Source organism: Sinocyclocheilus anshuiensis, unplaced genomic scaffold (genome assembly GCF_001515605.1).
Source record: "Sinocyclocheilus anshuiensis isolate Anshui unplaced genomic scaffold, SAMN03320099.WGS_v1.1 scaffold1277, whole genome shotgun sequence".
In the NCBI taxonomy this organism is placed as follows: Eukaryota; Metazoa; Chordata; class Actinopteri; order Cypriniformes; family Cyprinidae; genus Sinocyclocheilus; species Sinocyclocheilus anshuiensis.
This window is the reverse complement of record NW_015549629.1, coordinates 31,654-50,738: the sequence shown is the minus strand read 5'-3', so window position 1 is coordinate 50,738 and position 19,085 is coordinate 31,654. Positions and strand designations below refer to the sequence as shown.

Genomic DNA, 19,085 nt, shown 5'->3' with positions numbered 1-19,085 from the left:
AGATCTGCTGACCTGTGCATGTCCTCATCAGCAGGACAGGCCGTTCCATACAGGCATATCTCCACAATGAGAACATGAAGGAACTATAGAAATAAGGGTTTAATTTGTATTCTGGTAGATACAATCACAAAGAGAAAGAAACAGATTGTATCCTGTTTGACTACATAGTTTGTGTGTTTGTTTATGCAGTGCTATTCTCAAATACGCACATTGTGTACCATATTATGAGTGACTTTAAGTGTGTAACTTGTAAATATCAGTTCACTGAGCAACACGAATGCGTAGCATGTTACTTGTATAAGCAGCACAACGAGTAACTAGGTCAGTGTTACATAAGTAAAGTAAGCCTGTGGTAAAGCTAGACTGATATGTGTCAGTGTGTCAGTATCTCATGATAGGCAAGTACAAGACATTCAACACTTCTGCCCTTTCGCAATGTTAAACCAGATTAAAACAGACGATATAGGCTGTTTATTCTTGCCTTTGTTCACTAATCTCTTTCAGCTTGAGTGAAATTCTTTTTACACAGCAGTCAAAACTTCTTTAAACATACTGAAAGATTCAGTCTGATGTCAATAAATTTGATTGAATAAGGCTGTAATTGCATGTTGCGAAATCTAATTACATAACTGCAGTATATAATTACGTAGGTGGATAAAGTATTAAGAAAGGACAAACACATGAATAATGAAACAACTTTTTTTTATTTTTTTGTTGAATTTTTGAAATGCACCCAACCCTAGCACTGAATATTAGTGTTATTTACAATATGCATTTCAAAACAGAGCAACAGAACAGCAGTGCCATGGTCTACACCACACAAGCCTTGCTTGCTTCTTTTTCCATGTTCATTTTGATAAAACCATACGAAAATAAAAACATCAAACATCACTCAGTTTGAAACACACTGAAAGGACTAAGGGGGATAGGTGACATTGTGGTGAGCAGTTACGAAATCACAGCAAACAGGAAGTAAAGACACAGCTAGTGATAAACAGGACAACACTTGGCCCCCAAAACAGTTCATTTAAAAAGCACAATACAGTGTTGTGAGTAAAAAATATTTTACATTTATACACAAGTGCCATAAGTTAACGTGACATGTAGACTTATTTTGGAAAAATACAAAAGGGGGGTTGTGACTAAATTGAGCTACACCTGAAAAATTTACAAGTATTCTTTTAAAAGTGGAAAAAAAGCTCAACAACTTTAATCAAACCTCATTTTTGGCAGGGAAACATATGCAGGGTAGCGGTTAACTAGCGAGGAGTCAGCCAACCAGTTAAAGACTGAAAAAACTGCAGTATCAGCTAGCTGAATCGCTTAACTAGGGGCCTCAAGGGCAAGCGGTCAAAGACACTATGCTAGTAATCATCCATTTATACTGATGTAAGCAGGGTGGAGCTTTCCTGTAAACCCCATGCTAATAAGAGCAAAACATTCCTTTCACATTCATAACCAGACAGGAAGAGAAAGTCATTCTGCATTAAGCATATAGACAGTTCTCTCTGTAACAGGTTATGATGAAGCAAGTCAATGTTTTTACATCAGTTGGTATATAAGGAAAACTCCTCCTAACATGGAGGAGGCTACATAAAAGGGAAGCTAGATATGTACTTTTAGGATAGGTTTAAGGTTTTAAACATTATCTGGAAAATACATTTTTTTTACGTTAAACGCCAAGTAATGTTTCAAGACCAGACAATGAGTTATAACTGCAATGAAAACACATTTTAGTATCTATGACATGAAGCTTACATCAACCCGCTAATGTATCTGTAAAGGCTTTGGGGCATTTTGTAATTTTCCTATAAAAGGAGAGTTTCTAAAAACAATATTTAATTGTAAAAAAAAAGGAGTTTATATCAAGTGGCATCTCAAACAGCAAACACACTGATATTGTACAGTATTTTTGACAAGGACAAATTCATTAGTCACTGAACTTGCTATTTTTTCATGTAATCTTTTTGTTTTCTTCTTAAAATATATTCATATATAATATTTATATCACATTTTATACATACAAACCAAGTGCCTGATCAAGGAGTGGTAGCTAGGCTGTTTAATGTGGGGAAAATGATGGGGAGCACTAGTTAGAAAAGCAGACAGAGGTAGGGAGCAGAGAGAGGTATGAACTTAAAGCCATGTTTCTTTGGTCAAGGGAAAAGTTCCCTTAATCTTCTGGTGTTTGGTATGTTTAAAAATGATGCACAGCCACCTGCAAATGTTCTGTTGTTAAGGTGTGGCCAAAAACTAAGATAGGGGCACTTGAAGTTGCCTATTTACAAATATGAATCCGTTACAATGCCTCACATATGGTAGGTATTGCTTTTGAATTGAATGACACACTTTGACATCTTGCTGCAGCATGGGAACTACGGGTAAGTGCAATCAATAGCATGTCATCCTATTTCATTCTGTTGTAAGTGCTGCTGTAACCTTAAGAGGAGGTCAAACAAACAAACAAACCAAACCAACAAACGGTAAGTATATACATTATGGTACAATGCAGCAGTCCTGTCAATGTCCACTTCTCTTATCCCTAGGCATTTGAACAGGGAATGGGGTGAAGGGTACAAGATCAAGGTAGGACCTCAAGATGGGTTTATAAAAAGTCTCTCGGGGCTTTATATCAAGACCCAAGTGAGTCCCACAGTTTCCCGTTCAGTCATGTCTCTTGTTACGACCGTTACGCATACTGGATTCCTTCTTCCCACATTCGATGCTTCCAGTCGAGGTGTCCTGCTTGTGAAACCCTGGACTCGACTGGCCGCCAGATTGAGACAAGGCCAGGTAAGGATGCTGAGGTAATGGCTGGAAGTTAGCAGGTGGCGTCGTCGGCGAGTTTTGAGACGATGCTCTCCCATCGCTCTGAGCTCTGTGTTTGAGTCTCAATTTGTGGGGTAGGGCAGTGCCTTTGATTTCTGCTTGGCCGTCTTTGCATTGGCTTGGTGAGAAGGAGCTCTGGGTCATGAATATGTAAGGATGGTTGGTCCCTGTATCAGAGCAAGAAGAAGAGGGAGACTCATCATCGGTGGAGCCCTCTTTATCAGAGCTGCGGGGATCCCCGTCACTTGAGGAAGTGTCCTTTCCAGAGTGACTCTCGTAGTACTCTTCTTGTCTCAAGCCTCCTTCGTAGGCCAGCACTGGTGGCTCGTCATTCTCTAAGGTTCCATTAGAACACTGGTACATCTGTGCTTCATCTCCTTCCTCTGGTCTCATTAGAAGATCTGGGGCAGCAGCATCAACCCTGGGGGTCTGTCGTTGAGCAATGTAAGCTTGCCTTTCGGCTGCTTCCCAATCTGGGTACTCGTAAGGAGGAGAGTCCAAAGTCTTTCTCTCTAGCCGTTTAGACACCTCTGCCAAGCTTTTGGGACTTCCGGTTGGTCCATCAGTTGGCTGTGTGAGGTTCTGCTGTTCTTTAGGAATCATTTCCTGAGTTTCCACAGGATACGAGGCACTGCTTGAACGGTATAGGATAACACTTCTTTGAGCGGATTGTGGAGCAACTGGACTTGCAATGGTCTCTTGGCGCCGTTGCTTCTGTTGGTTGGCTGAATAACCTGGCTCAAAAGTGTGCTTGTGAAGTACTGCAGGCAACCTAGAATGAATGTTTAGCATGATCTGTGTGGTAGTGCTGTTGACAATGTCCATATCTAGACCCATCCCCTCCTGCTTGATGTCATACACAAGTGGCTCTGGGCTGTCCCGAGAGGAGCCATCGGACATATCGGAGAGGGAACCTCGTGGGGAGTATTTTGCCATTTTCACATGCCTGTCTCCTCGAACAGACTGGTCCGTTTCAGAAGAATCAGAGTTTATCATCATCTGAGAAACACTTGAGTAACCATTAGGGTAGAAACGACTTGTGGTAGAGGAGGATGTGGAGTTTCCCCCAGGACTTCCATTGACTGCTCCACCAATCTGCTGACTCTTTTCCATGTAGGAGGCTGTACTTATCATACCAAACCTGAGCTTAAGTTGTAAAAGCTCAGTTTTCAGACGTACATTTTCATCGTTCAGCACCATAACTCTGTTCTCTAGGATGATGTCATTATAGCGCCGTTTCTCCCGGGAACGCTTGGCAGCCTCATTGTTCTTGCGTCGCTTCTCCCAGTAGGATTCATCCTTATTGTTATCTGAGATGAACTCACGCTTGCGTCGACAGCTCATGTTTGGCTTTGGTTTGAGATGGTGGCTCTGGCGAATGTTGCTTTGAGGTGAATGGAGAAGATCACTGTAGTCCAGAAAGCTTTCTGTGTTCTTTAAGGTTTTGCTGGCACTCGAATTTGTTGAAATTTCTAAGCTCAAGCTTTCCATTGTTCCTCAATGGGAGCCAGTTTGGGACCGCTGCTTCACCACTGGTATAATGGAAATAAATGATGAAACAGGGATGGGGAAAAGTGGGAAAGGTGGCTATGGGAATTCCTGTAGGATATCCTGACGAATAGTGGACTGGAGAATCTTCAACTAAGTAGCTGGATAATCAAAGACTTTATGAGGTATTTTAGTCCCTGGAAAACTGAACCTCATTGGTTTTGTTGATGTGAAGCTCAAGCAAATATCCCTTGATGATCAAGTGTCCAGCTTGGCTAAGAAGAGTAAGAACAGGTGCACCTCTTTATGAGTCTCCTGCAATTAACAAACCCCCAAAAAACTCTTCTGGCTGTCTTGCACACAATGTCTTTCAAAGCCAAACAGGGGAATGAAAGAGGGTCAATAAAGTCCTGAAGTACAGGAAATGTGACCAAATTTTCTTAAAGTATTCTGACCCCCTTTTCTTTGTTTTCACTTTTATTCTTTTATGTAACGGCTCTATCAAGCCGACAGAGATGTGTTCCAGTGCCTTGGGCGTGTTGGAGGATATAGGTCACTTGGTCTGCCCCAGCTTGTCAGCCTCTTGGGGAGGGGTGCTGCTGCTCCCAAAACCTCCAGCTGGCTGTTCGATGAAAGGCTGCAAACATAAAAGAGAAAAGAAAGACAGATTTGTTAATCCTCGAAAGCTAAAGCAATTCACAGTTTGCCTTTAGCCACTTCAAAGAAATCTTTTAATTTGTTGTGCTTTTTCATTTTTAATGAAACTCTCCATGCTTCTCTGAGTGGCTGGGTAATCAGAAAATTTAGAAGTGGAATGTTCAGCCGTGTCTTTGTCATATCCTCTTGCTTCATCTACTCAACCCTGACAACCACAGAATGTTTTCTGTTGCCCGGCAACCACCGCCTGACCTGCTAACCCTGCTATTGATTTGTCTGTCTGCGACCCTTGACCTTTACTCTCTGGCTGGACACTGGACTCTCATGATGCAAAGAGAAAGAGAGGTTATGAACGCTATCAGTGATTACCCAGGCTGCACTTTTTTTTTTTTTGTCACTGAGGATCTACAGCTAAACAGAAATTACCTAAAATTAGTTTCCTCATTCTGACACAAGTTAAACATCACCCTTTGTACAGAATTCAGTCAAGACTGTTCTGTAAACAGGACTACACATATGGTAAACATTAGCAATGAACACATGATTTGTTTTAACATTTTGAAACCTTATCCTGTATTACATCATCTGCTCTGAGGGAACCAGTGCAAGAGGTTTCTGCTTTTGAAACATTAACATCAAATGTTACAACACATCTCCTCTTGGCTGCACAGTCCAAACACTCTGGTGCCCCAATATGCAATGGGGCCCAGGAACTGAATTTAAAAACATTAACACTTCATTTTTTAATGACTACTCACTAAAAGGCTTTCAAGGAGAACTTTCGAAAGAAGCATGCTTTAGATGAAAAATTAGGAGAAGCCAAGAAAACCTCATAACAATAATTACTATAATGGCAGATAAACCGAGGTCAGGCAAAAGGCAAGCCAGGTTTTATGATCTGCGGATTGAGAGCTTTACAATATAGGTCAGGCATATCTGGAAAAAGGGGAACATTCCATCAACATTAGTTCAGATCCAGGGGTGGTAACTGTTTCAGCCATCTAAAGTGAGCACTAATGGAAAAGCAGAGTCGCCAGTGATGATTAACTCAACAGCCAGTGGGCAATTCCACATTTCTGTGATCCGATCATGACCTAAACTGAGCACCAACTCCCTATTTCAATGTCACGATGTTGTTCAGCTAAAGGTGTCTGATGTCCTATTTTTTACTTAAAAACCACTTAAAACTTAAAAACCACATTTGACTGAAAATATCTAGTCTTAATCCATAATTCTACTTTGATACTCTCTAATATTCCTAATATTTGTTCTCTAGCAGTAAAATAATAAATATAAAGTGAACTATCACAAATTTTAGTTTACACTGAGAGTAAAAGCGTTGCTATATTTATTAGGAGAAGCAACAGTAAAAGAGACTCTTAGTTAAGACTATACTTGCATATCTAAAACAGCACCATGACTCTGTAGCATTAAGTATGACATCTGCATCAGAAATTAGGCAGAAGAACGCAGTGTATGATCTGGCTGCCCTTTTTATGGGTTATGTTCTTCTCATCCCAGACATCTGAGGCAACATTACGTAACTACAGACAGCTTAAGCCTCTTCTGATGGCTTCAATCAACACTTTCTGGTTTAGTCTGGTAATGCACAGGGCCAAAACAGTAATTTTCCTCCCTTAATTGGTTGATGCTATGAATGGAATAAGTGCAATCGTTATTAAATGTAAATAATGTTAAACAGGTAAACAAGGAGTTTCATGAACAAATAGACATTTAAGTGAGGCACAAAACTAAAGAGTCTCCCTGAATGACCCACTGACCTAGAAACTGGGCAGCTAGCAAGAAAAAACTTTTTTCTCTTGTGCTCAAATATAGGTCAGGAGTGAAACAGGCATCACGAGAGATAGAGGCAGAAAGGGCAAGGGAATTAAGGTGTTTGCTAAAAATAGAGAGGTGAGGGATAGATTGAGGATAAACGGAATGAAGAAGGGTAAAAAAAGAAAATGCAGGGAAAAGATTTTGCAGACATTTTTCTGAATGCCAGCTACACAAAGCACTTTCCAAGACACCCTAACAAAGAACAAAAAAGCCACATTAAAGGTCAGCACCAATTTCCCAAATATCTGAGAAAACTAAATCAAATTTAAACAAAATTATTCATACTGGCATAGTACTTAGTGTTATTCTAGGGTATACTTATACTTATAATTTGTGAGAAACATGCTTGATTTAGTTCTTTTTAGGAATTCCGTCAAACCATCTGATTCATTGACTGAATCAATCAGACTTATTTTCTCAATTAATCATTTCAGATTATTCACAAATGCCAATCATTATTATCAACTTCAAATGGGTAGAGCACCTTTACTGTGTTATGTATACTTTTGAAGTAGTTTTAAAAACGGAAATGACTAGAATACAATTCTAATTATTATAAATATAAATACAGTGTCTCTTTCATTTAATCTCTTCCTTTTATAATGGAGGGAAGGGAAGAGGCTATTAATAAAAATAGTTAGTGGATGAGTTATTTAGCCTGTCAACCACACCCATGAATCATTAAAGATGCATTTATCTCCTCGCATTAGCTACAATGCAACTAATTATCAAATCTTAAGAATGGAGACACCAACAGCCAAACCATCCTAAAGAATCTGACATGACACACCAATGTCTGTTATTCAAAACTACTATTAATGATCATGTGGCACATGGATTAAAGACATAATTCCTAATAATTGATCTCACTGGATGACCTACAAAGCTTAAAACTGTTACAAGACAATAAACCCCAATTTAATTTGCCCTATATATAGGCTAGTATATGGGATATATTTGTGCATGCGAGGTTTCATCGGGGAAGAAATAGCATGTCTGTCCCACTGTAGTCTTTACTTGGGCGAGGCCTGGAAACTAATTCAGCTCAAATGTTTCATGTGTTGCTTTACAGCCGTTTTAGTAATGGAAATAATGGGAGAAGGCGGATTTCATTGTGGCCATGTAATTGACCCTGGGGCAGAATGTAATATTCGGCACGTGGGTTAGGAGCTCATTTTTTTCTCCTGTGGATTCCACGCCTGGGTAGGAGGAGGGCAGGCCTTGGACAAGCAGGAGGAGTTCCAGGCCAACTCTTTCTATAAACACACTCATATCATCATCTATTGAAAAAAAATAAATGATTTGATCAAGTCCATGTGTTTCGCCAGTCACATGTGCTCTCTTGCCCCACAAAACTTAATGGTAATTCGCCTCTCCCTGTTAGCCACATCGGCACAATAACGACACATCTCCTCCCTATCTTCCTTTCTCTTTCACTATGAGAAATCTTAAGAAATCCACAAACTGAATGAATGTTTATTGCTTAAAGGGTACAATAAACTTAGTCACAATCAACACTGTAAACCAACAATGATATTGCACTTAACAAAAGTGTTTTTGTTATCTATTAACAATCTGAAATATTCATCCCCACAATTTAACACTCAGAGAGCTGGCACTACTAATGTGTGTTTTTTTTGGCATTGTTGTTGAAGCAGGTCCCAATATGCAAGATTTTGTTGTAAACTGGCAGAATCTTTGTTCTTTGTTATGGCAGACGAGAGGGTGTGTTTTCTTCAGGTTTATGACCTACATTCTGCGCTGGCACACAAAGCAGTTCGTCTGATGCCCCCTGATGCCTTAAAGACGCCACATATTTATTATTATTATTTTAGACTTCTCATTTCTCACCGTTATGTAACACTTAACACAGAAAGACTGCATAATGTCAAAAGAAAACTGTCCACCATAATTAGGTTTCAACACTTAATACAACAGTAACTAAAATAGTTAAGAGTGCGGTAAATAGTCACCATCCCGCAACCGCATACTAAGGTAGCAACAGTTTCCTTCAGTATCTTATAAGCAGTGTTGGGGAAAGTTACTTTTAAAAGTAATGCATTACAATATTGCGTTACTCCATAAAAAAGTAACTAATTACGTTACTTAGTTACTTTTTATGGAAAGTAATGTGTTACGTTACTTTTGCGTTACTTTTTAAATCTGGACAGGGCTTGCTTGTTTGTTTTTAAAATAAAAAAGTTCTGTTTTTGGCAAATATAAAAGCCTTTTCACACCAAAGTGAAATGAATAAGCCTCAGGCTGAAGGAAAATAAAATTTACATCTGTACAGTAGAATGCAGAAGAAGAAATTTCAACACACTTCAGCAGTAAAAAAAGACACAAATGTTTGTCTAGAGTAATTTGTGATTATTAGTACGGTTGAACTGGATCACCGAAGGTCAGAAGCAAAGACATTGGTTAATAGAATAGGATTAAATACATAAAGGATATTTGTGTTGTTTAACATTTAATTATTGCAGGTTTGCGTCATATTCTGAGTTGCATTATTTGTATTCATTTTGAGGAATACCGAATCTGTGTTTTTTTTTTGTTTTTTTTTTGTGAGTGAAATTAATTAATGCATATTCATATTTATTTTAGAACTACAGTAACATCTTCTGATTTCTGTCACCATGGCAACACCAGAGCTGTCAATCAATAAATTGGGGAAAAAAAAGTAACTTGCGTTACTTATTTGAACAATTAACTCAGTTATTCTCTTGTAAATTAAAAAGTAATGCGTTACTTTACTAGTTACTTGAAAAAATTAATCTGATTACGTAACTCGCGTTACTTGTAATGCGTTACCCCCAACACTGCTTATAAGTACTGAAATTATTTAATCACTGCATTCACAATTATTTGCGTTTCGGGAGACAAGCTTAAAATAGACAGATTTCTGGCTGAAAAAAATCCCTCTAAATGTTACTGCATAATTCCCACACTGTGTAGCCTACCAAGATAAAATATTGATGGATATCAATAACGTAAACGAGCTTTTACTTGTGCAAGCATTGCATTTTACATGCAACAAAGTTACATTTGATATGTGCTCGTGTCTGTATACCAGGAAAGAGTTAACAGGTCTGAGTCTTGTAACGTAAACACCCGCGTTAACCTTTACCGAGCACGGTTACACGTGACAGCGAGAAGTGTGTCCGGGATTTTTCCTCTCAAACCGCCGCATTAACTTCCTAACCCAATTGGATTTTACACTTTGTGAAAACTTTAATTAAAACGTCATTGGCAAACATTAAACAGCAACCATATATCAAAACATTTCCAGCGATATAATGTAGCTAATATGTTAGTGTTTTAATCAAAATGATAAGTGTTACGCCCGACTGAACTTTCTGTAACTCCAATTCATATATTAATGTACTAATGTTCAAATGGCGCAGTATTACATCATTAGCTACTAAATGTAAACAAACAATCAAATATGCATACAGACAAAATTTGTGCATGGTGAATTGTGTATGGAAACAAAAATATTTTACGGGCATCAAGTGCTAAATGTCCTGTCAGCAGTCGCGAGGGGTCCCGGGCTCGCCTTAACATTGCGAACATGCACATTGAGCAACATCCGAATCTGTAATGAGCATGCGTAAATACACAAAAATAAACTAAACCTTTATCTGTGAGTAAACAGAAGCCGTTGCATTTCAAATATCATAGCTACTTGGAATGATTTCAGTTACCTCGTTTTAATAACCGCCTAAAATTTCCGCAAGATCACGCCAGAAGCACAAGCATCACCAATGCAGTTGTGAGCATACAACGTTTGTGTGAGCGTGCACCCAAAAGTAGTAAGCAATTAATCAAACATACCGTTTGTGGCTTTTGTGCTTGTATCCAAAATATTTCTGTGGCCCGATGACTATTATTAGTCTCTTTGTATCAGCCTCGGTCACTTGAATAAAAGGCGAAGTGATGCACACACACTACACGCCGTGTCCAGTACGCATGGGTTCCGCAGCCCGTGTGTTTTTGCCCTGGTTCCTTGTATTGTTTTGGCGAGGCGCTCCAGTATCCTGCCGCTAGCTGCTTCTGTTTAGAAAATACTGAATCTGTGTTTTTGGTTTTTTTTGTGAGTGAGATGAATTAATGCATATTCATATTTATTTTAGAACTACAGTAACATCTTCTGATTTCTGTCACCATGGCAACACCAGAGCTGTCAATCAATAAATTGGGGAAAAAAAAGTAACTTGCGTTACTTATTTGAACAATTAACTCAGTTATTCTCTTGTAAATTAAAAAGTAATGCGTTACTTTACTAGTTACTTGAAAAAATTAATCTGATTACGTAACTCGCGTTACTTGTAATGCGTTACCCCCAACACTGCTTATAAGTACTGAAATTATTTAATCACTGCATTCACAATTATTTGCGTTTCGGGAGACAAGCTTAAAATAGACAGATTTCTGGCTGAAAAAAATCCCTCTAAATGTTACTGCATAATTCCCACACTGTGTAGCCTACCAAGATAAAATATTGATGGATATCAATAACGTAAACGAGCTTTTACTTGTGCAAGCATTGCATTTTACATGCAACAAAGTTACATTTGATATGTGCTCGTGTCTGTATACCAGGAAAGAGTTAACAGGTCTGAGTCTTGTAACGTAAACACCCGCGTTAACCTTTACCGAGCACGGTTACACGTGACAGCGAGAAGTGTGTCCGGGATTTTTCCTCTCAAACCGCCGCATTAACTTCCTAACCCAATTGGATTTTACACTTTGTGAAAACTTTAATTAAAACGTCATTGGCAAACATTAAACAGCAACCATATATCAAAACATTTCCAGCGATATAATGTAGCTAATATGTTAGTGTTTTAATCAAAATGATAAGTGTTACGCCCGACTGAACTTTCTGTAACTCCAATTCATATATTAATGTACTAATGTTCAAATGGCGCAGTATTACATCATTAGCTACTAAATGTAAACAAACAATCAAATATGCATACAGACAAAATTTGTGCATGGTGAATTGTGTATGGAAACAAAAATATTTTACGGGCATCAAGTGCTAAATGTCCTGTCAGCAGTCGCGAGGGGTCCCGGGCTCGCCTTAACATTGCGAACATGCACATTGAGCAACATCCGAATCTGTAATGAGCATGCGTAAATACACAAAAATAAACTAAACCTTTATCTGTGAGTAAACAGAAGCCGTTGCATTTCAAATATCATAGCTACTTGGAATGATTTCAGTTACCTCGTTTTAATAACCGCCTAAAATTTCCGCAAGATCACGCCAGAAGCACAAGCATCACCAATGCAGTTGTGAGCATACAACGTTTGTGTGAGCGTGCACCCAAAAGTAGTAAGCAATTAATCAAACATACCGTTTGTGGCTTTTGTGCTTGTATCCAAAATATTTCTGTGGCCCGATGACTATTATTAGTCTCTTTGTATCAGCCTCGGTCACTTGAATAAAAGGCGAAGTGATGCACACACACTACACGCCGTGTCCAGTACGCATGGGTTCCGCAGCCCGTGTGTTTTTGCCCTGGTTCCTTGTATTGTTTTGGCGAGGCGCTCCAGTATCCTGCCGCTAGCTGCTTCTGTTTAGAAATGTATGTTAGTAGGTCAGCGGTTGCATAACAGGACGCTTCGGGTGCCTCGTCACGTTTTGTTTCTCTCTTTTGCCCCCACCTACCTCCAGCCCTAGCTCCCTCCCATCCGCAAGCCATAATAACTGGGAGGGATCAGGCAGGCGGCCAGACCTACTCTCAGATGTAGGACGGTAATATTCATAATAAGGCTGACATGGTGAAAACATAGGTATTAAGGTTACATGTGAGTGACTTACCTCTTATAGATCTATGAAAATGTATTCGGTAATCCCACATAACACTCTCCTTCACAGTTTTTTTGTTGTTGCGGTTTTTCCCCCCAGATGTTTTAAAAAGTGGTTACTAAATAAATACAAGCATAAACAAGTGCCTTGTGAAGGCCTTGACCCAATTTAAACCAATGTTTTTTGCCAGCTGATTTTTTATTTAGCTTAATGTCTGAGTGAATCCCAGTGACAATATTTAAGGAGAAATGATTTGTACAGTACTGTCTGAGTCATTTTTCACCTCCATTTTGGAAACAAAGGAAAATAAATAAATAAATCCATTTAGAAAAGCATTAAGATTCTTTGCATCACTATTTTCAGACATTAAAGCACATTTACCCCTGGTAATTACCCAGAATTACTGTAATATTGACATTTTACTTTTGCATTGTTGATATTTGTATTGATAATCTGCATTTTACTATGTTTAGTAAACTGTATACAGGATTTAATTTTCTATTTATTTCCAATGATTATTAAAATAACCGTAATATCATAATATAGCAATAAATCAATGCTTTAATTTTTAAATTCAACACAACAAAAAATCCTGCAATACAGCAAATAGTACTGTACAGATATTTTGTAACATTATGGTAATAAGAATACAATAATAATAATAATAATAATAATTATTATTATTATTACTATAGTATTATTATTATTGTTGTTGTTGTTGCTATTATTATTGGAATATGATATTAAACATTTCCTTGATGGTCCTAGCATTTTATTTATTTAATATAAATAAAACAAATGAACTAACTTTTATTTTTTATTTAATTTTTTTGTAATATGGCCTAAGCACTTTCTTGACAGCTTTTGTGAGAATCCCCCATCTGCTGATCTTAATAGGAGAAAGGGACTGGCAAGAAAGTGTTAGCAATATGTTTCCTAATTTTTCCATCAATCTGAAGCCACCCTTATATGTTTTTTTTAATAGAAAGAAAACAACATGTCTCCCTTTCCTTACTGACTGAAGTCACAGACACAATAGTAGGCTATTGTGAAGATGACCTTGTACTTTGATGTGGCCCGCTGTCCCCTCCCCCCTTCTCCTTCCCGCTTTCAAGGCCCCAATACCACCGCACCCAGCATCGTCTGGAAGAGGTTTCCATGGCAACCGTCAGGCCCAGCCTCCATTTGAATGCGTGAGTGATGAAGATCAGCCAGTCAGCGGACCAGTGGAGCAGGGATGTCAGGGAGGGAAATTACCCGGGGAATCATGAATGTGTGGAAGTGACAGAGCTTGTACGTAAACACTGAAGCTCAGGAAAAGCTTTGTGTCTTGTTTTAGAGATTAGCTCCTCAAATAGACTATTGCATCTATTTATATGCTCTTACATCACCAGAATTGGTCTCAGCTGAGCTCAGTTCTCAGGGGACTGAGGAAGCCTATATTTGGTGTCAGATGTTTATTCATGGTATAAAGGAAGTACAGGGGAAATGTCAAGGTGAAACTTGGTCTTGAATCAGGTGATTTTGTCGTGCAAGTCTTTGTGTGTAATTTAATTCGGTTTATATTATTAACGCGGTGCGTGTGAGTGCGTATACTCTGAATGGAAATGCAAAATGATTTACTGACCTCTTGTGGATTGTGCTAGTGTTGCAAGAACAATTGTGGATTATTTAAGGAGTTGTGGGCCTATAAAATATATACGATATATTGAAATCATCATGGAGATAGTAGTTATAAATAAGATTTATAACACTTTTAAGGGAGCAATGGATTCTTTATTGTACACTGTACACAACTTTGAAAAGATTTTGAGTGCATTTTACAAGAAAATGTGATTTCAGCTTTTTCTATTTCAAAATTTCATGTTTAATTCAATGTTACTTTTAATTTCTCTGGAATGAAATTTACTAGCATTTTTTGTAGTGTTTCTACATCAATTCTGTAATTGTTGTCCATGCTTAATTATTTTGACAGCTTTTTTTCTTCTTTTTTTTTACACCCAACAATCTTTCAAGATCTTTGCTTGTGGTTTCTAATTACAAACCTGCTTTCTCATGAACGTAACATTTGAGCTGGTATATTGAGACATCTATGATGTTATTGCCCCTAGGGCTTTGAATATTTCTGTTAAAACTTGATGTATACCAAGCAGAGGTGATAGTCCATGAGAACTGGACTTGTGTACATGTCAAAACACTGTCCTAGGTGATTCTGGGAATTCAGATATGGTTCTCACATTTTAATGCAAGAGAATGTGTTTTAAAAAACATGTTGTGAAACCACTGTTGTCTGTTCCTCTAGACAAATAAACATACTTTAAATATTATTAGCTATATAAAATTTATATTAGATGATAAATAGAATTTAGGCTCCACAAATTAAATTTTAGTTTAATAATAAAAGGCAAACAAACAGTTCAAATATTTATTCACACAAACATATTGTATATTTACTGTTCAAATACACAAGAACTCACAAGACAACAGAAAATTCCACCATCAAAATGCAAGTAACAGTGTAATTCAATTTAGATATCCTTGTCTGGACAACGGCAGTGATCTGTATGGAAAAAAAAAATATGATGCAGTCTTTCAGTGCTGAGTTGCTACTGGTTCATGACAATAATCAAAATTAATTCCATTATTTCCCCCTTCTTGGTGTTTCCTGGTGTTTGCTTTAATCAGGATATATGTTGCAAAAAGCAATTTCTTATACTTTATTCATAAATCTGTCAAACCACAGGAGGAATATTACAGTGTGAAGACTTTCAGGCTCACCGCGCATCTCCTCTCACTTAATGCCAAGTATTTAAGTAGTGTTGGCACATAATAGAGGAATGACTTTACAACGGAGGATGTTATGTTTCATTTTACATTTACAGTGACAGACAGATCTGTGTGCAGACATTGTTTTATAGGAGCCTGAGGCGGTTTTTTTTTTTAGCAAGATCACAGTGTTTGAGGCAAAAGGAGCAACTGAACGAATTGAGGTGAGGCGTTGTAGCTGACGTGTCCCGATGCCGCTGGAATGCTCCTGAATGTAAGTTAAAGGAAGGGGTAAAAAAAGTAATTATCCACCTTATTTGTAACATAAGAGTGAGGCACAGCTATTTGTAACTTGAACGTGTAAGGCTTCCAGTGTCATTTGCTTCCAGTTATTTTAGCTGAACGAAAACAGTCCATTATGCTGCATGATATTGCAAGGTAATTGGTAATTCTTATATTTTTAGTTAATATTAAATAGTTTTACTGTTTACTGCACTTTACTCTTATTTTTTTCTAATGAACTGGAAATTTTGCACGTTCACAGACAATAGCTTACTTCCACATGGCAAAATAAGGTGGATATGCAAGTTCCGTTTGGTTATGACTGAGTGTGAAGAGGTAGTGATGCACATGCTGCGTTCTTTCCATTCATAATCTATGGATGTTCTTGACTGTGAGTATTTGCAGTGTTCCAGTGCACTCTTTACAAAGTCTTAATTTGTTTTGGTGAGCAACTGCTCGGAGAAGAGCTTTTTGAGCTGGGCCACTTCCTCGCTGAGAGAGCTGAGCTGAGACTTGAGCATGCTGTTCTCGGCTTGGTATTGAGATTCGTTTGGCTTCACATTGTGGCTGTAATTCCTGTACTGCTGCTGCTGTGGTGGCATGACTTTTCGGGTGTCTTCTCCGTCTTGCGGTGTCCAGTAACCTGCTCCTTCGGTTGTCCCCGAAAGGCTGTGAACTCTTGGGCCAACCGCGGGCAGCACAGGACTTTGTCGGTCTCCAGGATTGTCACATTCACTGCTGCCTGGAGACTTGAACCTCAGCTTGTGCGGAAGACTCTTCATACCGTCCACCGGCTCCATCCGGTTGGATGACATTGGGACATGTCCCATTGCTAAAACATCAGTTGGGGAGTGATGGGACTCGTAACCCAGCTCATCTGTTTGATGCGGAGACAACTTTCCATGCTCGCTTAGTCTGTCTTCAAAGAAGATGGGACTTCCAACACTAGACCCTCCAGGTGTGGAGAAACCTGAGTCTTCTGACATACTGCTGGCATCTCTGATACTTCGCCCAGATTGCGGTCCACTTTGGGACTGATTTGTCAACATTGGACCAGCTTGGTGAGTGCCATCCCCACGTGGAAGGTAGTAATGTGGCGCCGAAGGTTGTGGGACGCAGGTTCCTGTTGTGAGCGGAAGTATGGAAGCGTTTGACGGATCTTTAATGAGGCCAAAGTGAAATTTCAGTGCAAGCAGTTCGGCTCGTAACCTGGCGTTCTCCTCGAGCAGCGCCAGCACGCGGTTTTCCAGCACCATGTCATTTACGCGCCGTTTTTCGCGAGAGCGCTTTGCGGCTTCGTTGTTTTTCTTGCGCTTGTCCCAGTAGCCCTCATCCTTCTTCTCGTGAGGAATAAACTCCCGCTTACGCCTCAAAGAGCTGATGTTGGATGAAGCGGTGTCTTTGTTTTTTAGCGCCGATGTTCGGCCCAGTAGCGAGCGCGCAAGCAAACTGCTTGAAGTCAGGATGGACACAGCTTCATCGGTGAAAGACACTGTGCTACTGGGAGCAGTCACATTTAACACCCTCATCTCCTGAGATGACTCTTCATACATCTTGAGGTTGTTGTTTTTTTTCTCTCAGGTGTAACGTTAGAAGTTGTGATTGGTCTGTGTTGTGTGTTTTGAATGTGGTTGTTAGGTCAATATCAGATGTTAGTGACGCAGCTGTGGCTCCACCTGGTGGCAGAAAGAACATAATGCTATCCCGTCAGTTACGTAAACTCAGTTACAACACAATGTTATGTAACTTCATTACCTCCCAGTAGCAAAGCAAAGTACGTTCTTGCTACACCGCATTATATCAGGTTAACGAGTGTACAGTTATATACCAACCTTACGCAATGTGACATCAACATACGAACGTTCTCACGTACCGAGTTAGATACTATAGGCTACATCACTTGAATATCATCACATACACTATTTTTTTCTAACAACAGTAAAGAGCTATTTCATGTAAACCAGAAATGCCTTCTCTAAGAATTCCTGCATTGACCTATTTGCTGAACAGCTTGTGCGCGAGTGAGTCTTATCTTCTTCCTGTCCCAGTGAGTCACATTCATCATGGAATGCCACCTTACTCAACACACTGTGTTCTGTTGCATTAGTAATTTAAACAATGCTTTATATAAGATACAGAAAGCTACATGTTAAGAACCTTTCCTCATACAAAAATAACGAATACATTAACAAAAACTAAATCAGTGGATTAAACATAATAATCCGGCAAAATAAATAGGCTATAGGTAGTTGGGAAAAGTTAACATTTCGCAATGACTGGTTTTACGTAGACTATTTAACTAAAAAAAATTCTAATTGTTATTTTCAGTTAAACAATCCCACTGAAAGCATCCCGACTGCATTGCAAAAATTGCATAGGCCTATTGTTACCTTCCCTTTATCGGAATGTTATCCCTGCTTGAAAAAAAATCCATTTGAAGTTGGTAGCTGTTTTGGAACATAGTTGTTTTTAGCTGGTCTAGATGGTCCAAGTCAGATGTGGACCAGTAGTGATGCATCTTTTAATACATGTCCCAAAACAAGGGATTTCCCAACAGGGATAATATTTCAACATCTAGGCTGCCGTTTGTCCAAATTAAACATAAAGACTTAATAATCTACATATAGGCCTATTAAAAATAGTTCAGCACAAGTCATACAACTTGCACCTGTCGGATATATAGACTATACTTTTATACACAAATAGACATGTAAGGTAAACTTTAACAGAGAAATAAAAAAGCATATTACCATTATAAATCGTTGCGTAATTCTGTTCAGAAAGTCTTCAGTTCAAATCGTTTTCAGTGACTTTCGTTCCGCGGTCAATCCGGTTCTTTCGAACGGTGTTCTGTTTCGCTTTTCGCCGGTTAAATTCAAACGGACTGTTAGCTCCGTTCAGTCGTTCCTTGTCTGTTGCGCCTTCAACGCGCTCGGCCCCTATTTGTGTCTTTGCTCTATCAGGTTCAGTCGAGGACGCTCCATCACCCCGTCTGAACCTCGTGTGTGAGTGCATGAACGGACCGCCCCCTCCGTACGCACGCAGGACCCTCCTCTTCTCTCTAATCTCTCCCTCGTTACAGTTTTCAGAATAATCTTTTCGAAAGCATTAAGTAATATTGCTCAATCTCCCCCCGCCCTCTCCACTGTCCTCGTGTGTCCTGAAAACCGACTGTTGTCCTCAATAAATGTACAGGAACTATATTTAGACTAGTGACGGGGGACCAGCTGTCCTTTTTTTTCAAGATAGCACTGAAGTAAATGCCACAACAAGCTATAAAACACTCAGATTTTAATGTTGCTTTGATAAAAAAAAAAAAAAACTTTACTTTGTAAAGACAATAACTGCGTGAACTGCTTTAACATAACATTATGCAATGGAAAACATTGATGTGGTAATCACATTT

The 19,085-nt window shown here is 38.9% G+C and overlaps 2 protein-coding genes across 2 annotated transcripts; both read right to left on the bottom strand.

Moving 5' to 3' along the window:
* Positions 1-685: 685 nt before the first annotated feature.
* On the bottom strand, positions 686-4,342 carry LOC107659565 (uncharacterized). Its single transcript, XM_016448557.1, has one exon. The coding sequence runs from the start codon at positions 4,318-4,320 to the stop codon at positions 2,665-2,667; it is 1,656 nt and encodes a 551-aa protein (XP_016304043.1). The 5' UTR covers positions 4,321-4,342; the 3' UTR covers positions 686-2,664.
* Positions 4,343-15,042: 10,700 nt separating this feature from the next.
* On the bottom strand, positions 15,043-18,767 carry LOC107659564 (nuclear factor interleukin-3-regulated protein-like). Its single transcript, XM_016448556.1, has 2 exons — positions 18,430-18,767; positions 15,043-17,355 (listed from the first exon to the last, which is right to left on the bottom strand). Exon 2 carries the CDS (start codon positions 17,230-17,232, stop codon positions 16,111-16,113), a length of 1,122 nt encoding a protein of 373 aa, XP_016304042.1. The 5' UTR covers positions 17,233-17,355; positions 18,430-18,767; the 3' UTR covers positions 15,043-16,110.
* Positions 18,768-19,085: the final 318 nt, after the last annotated feature.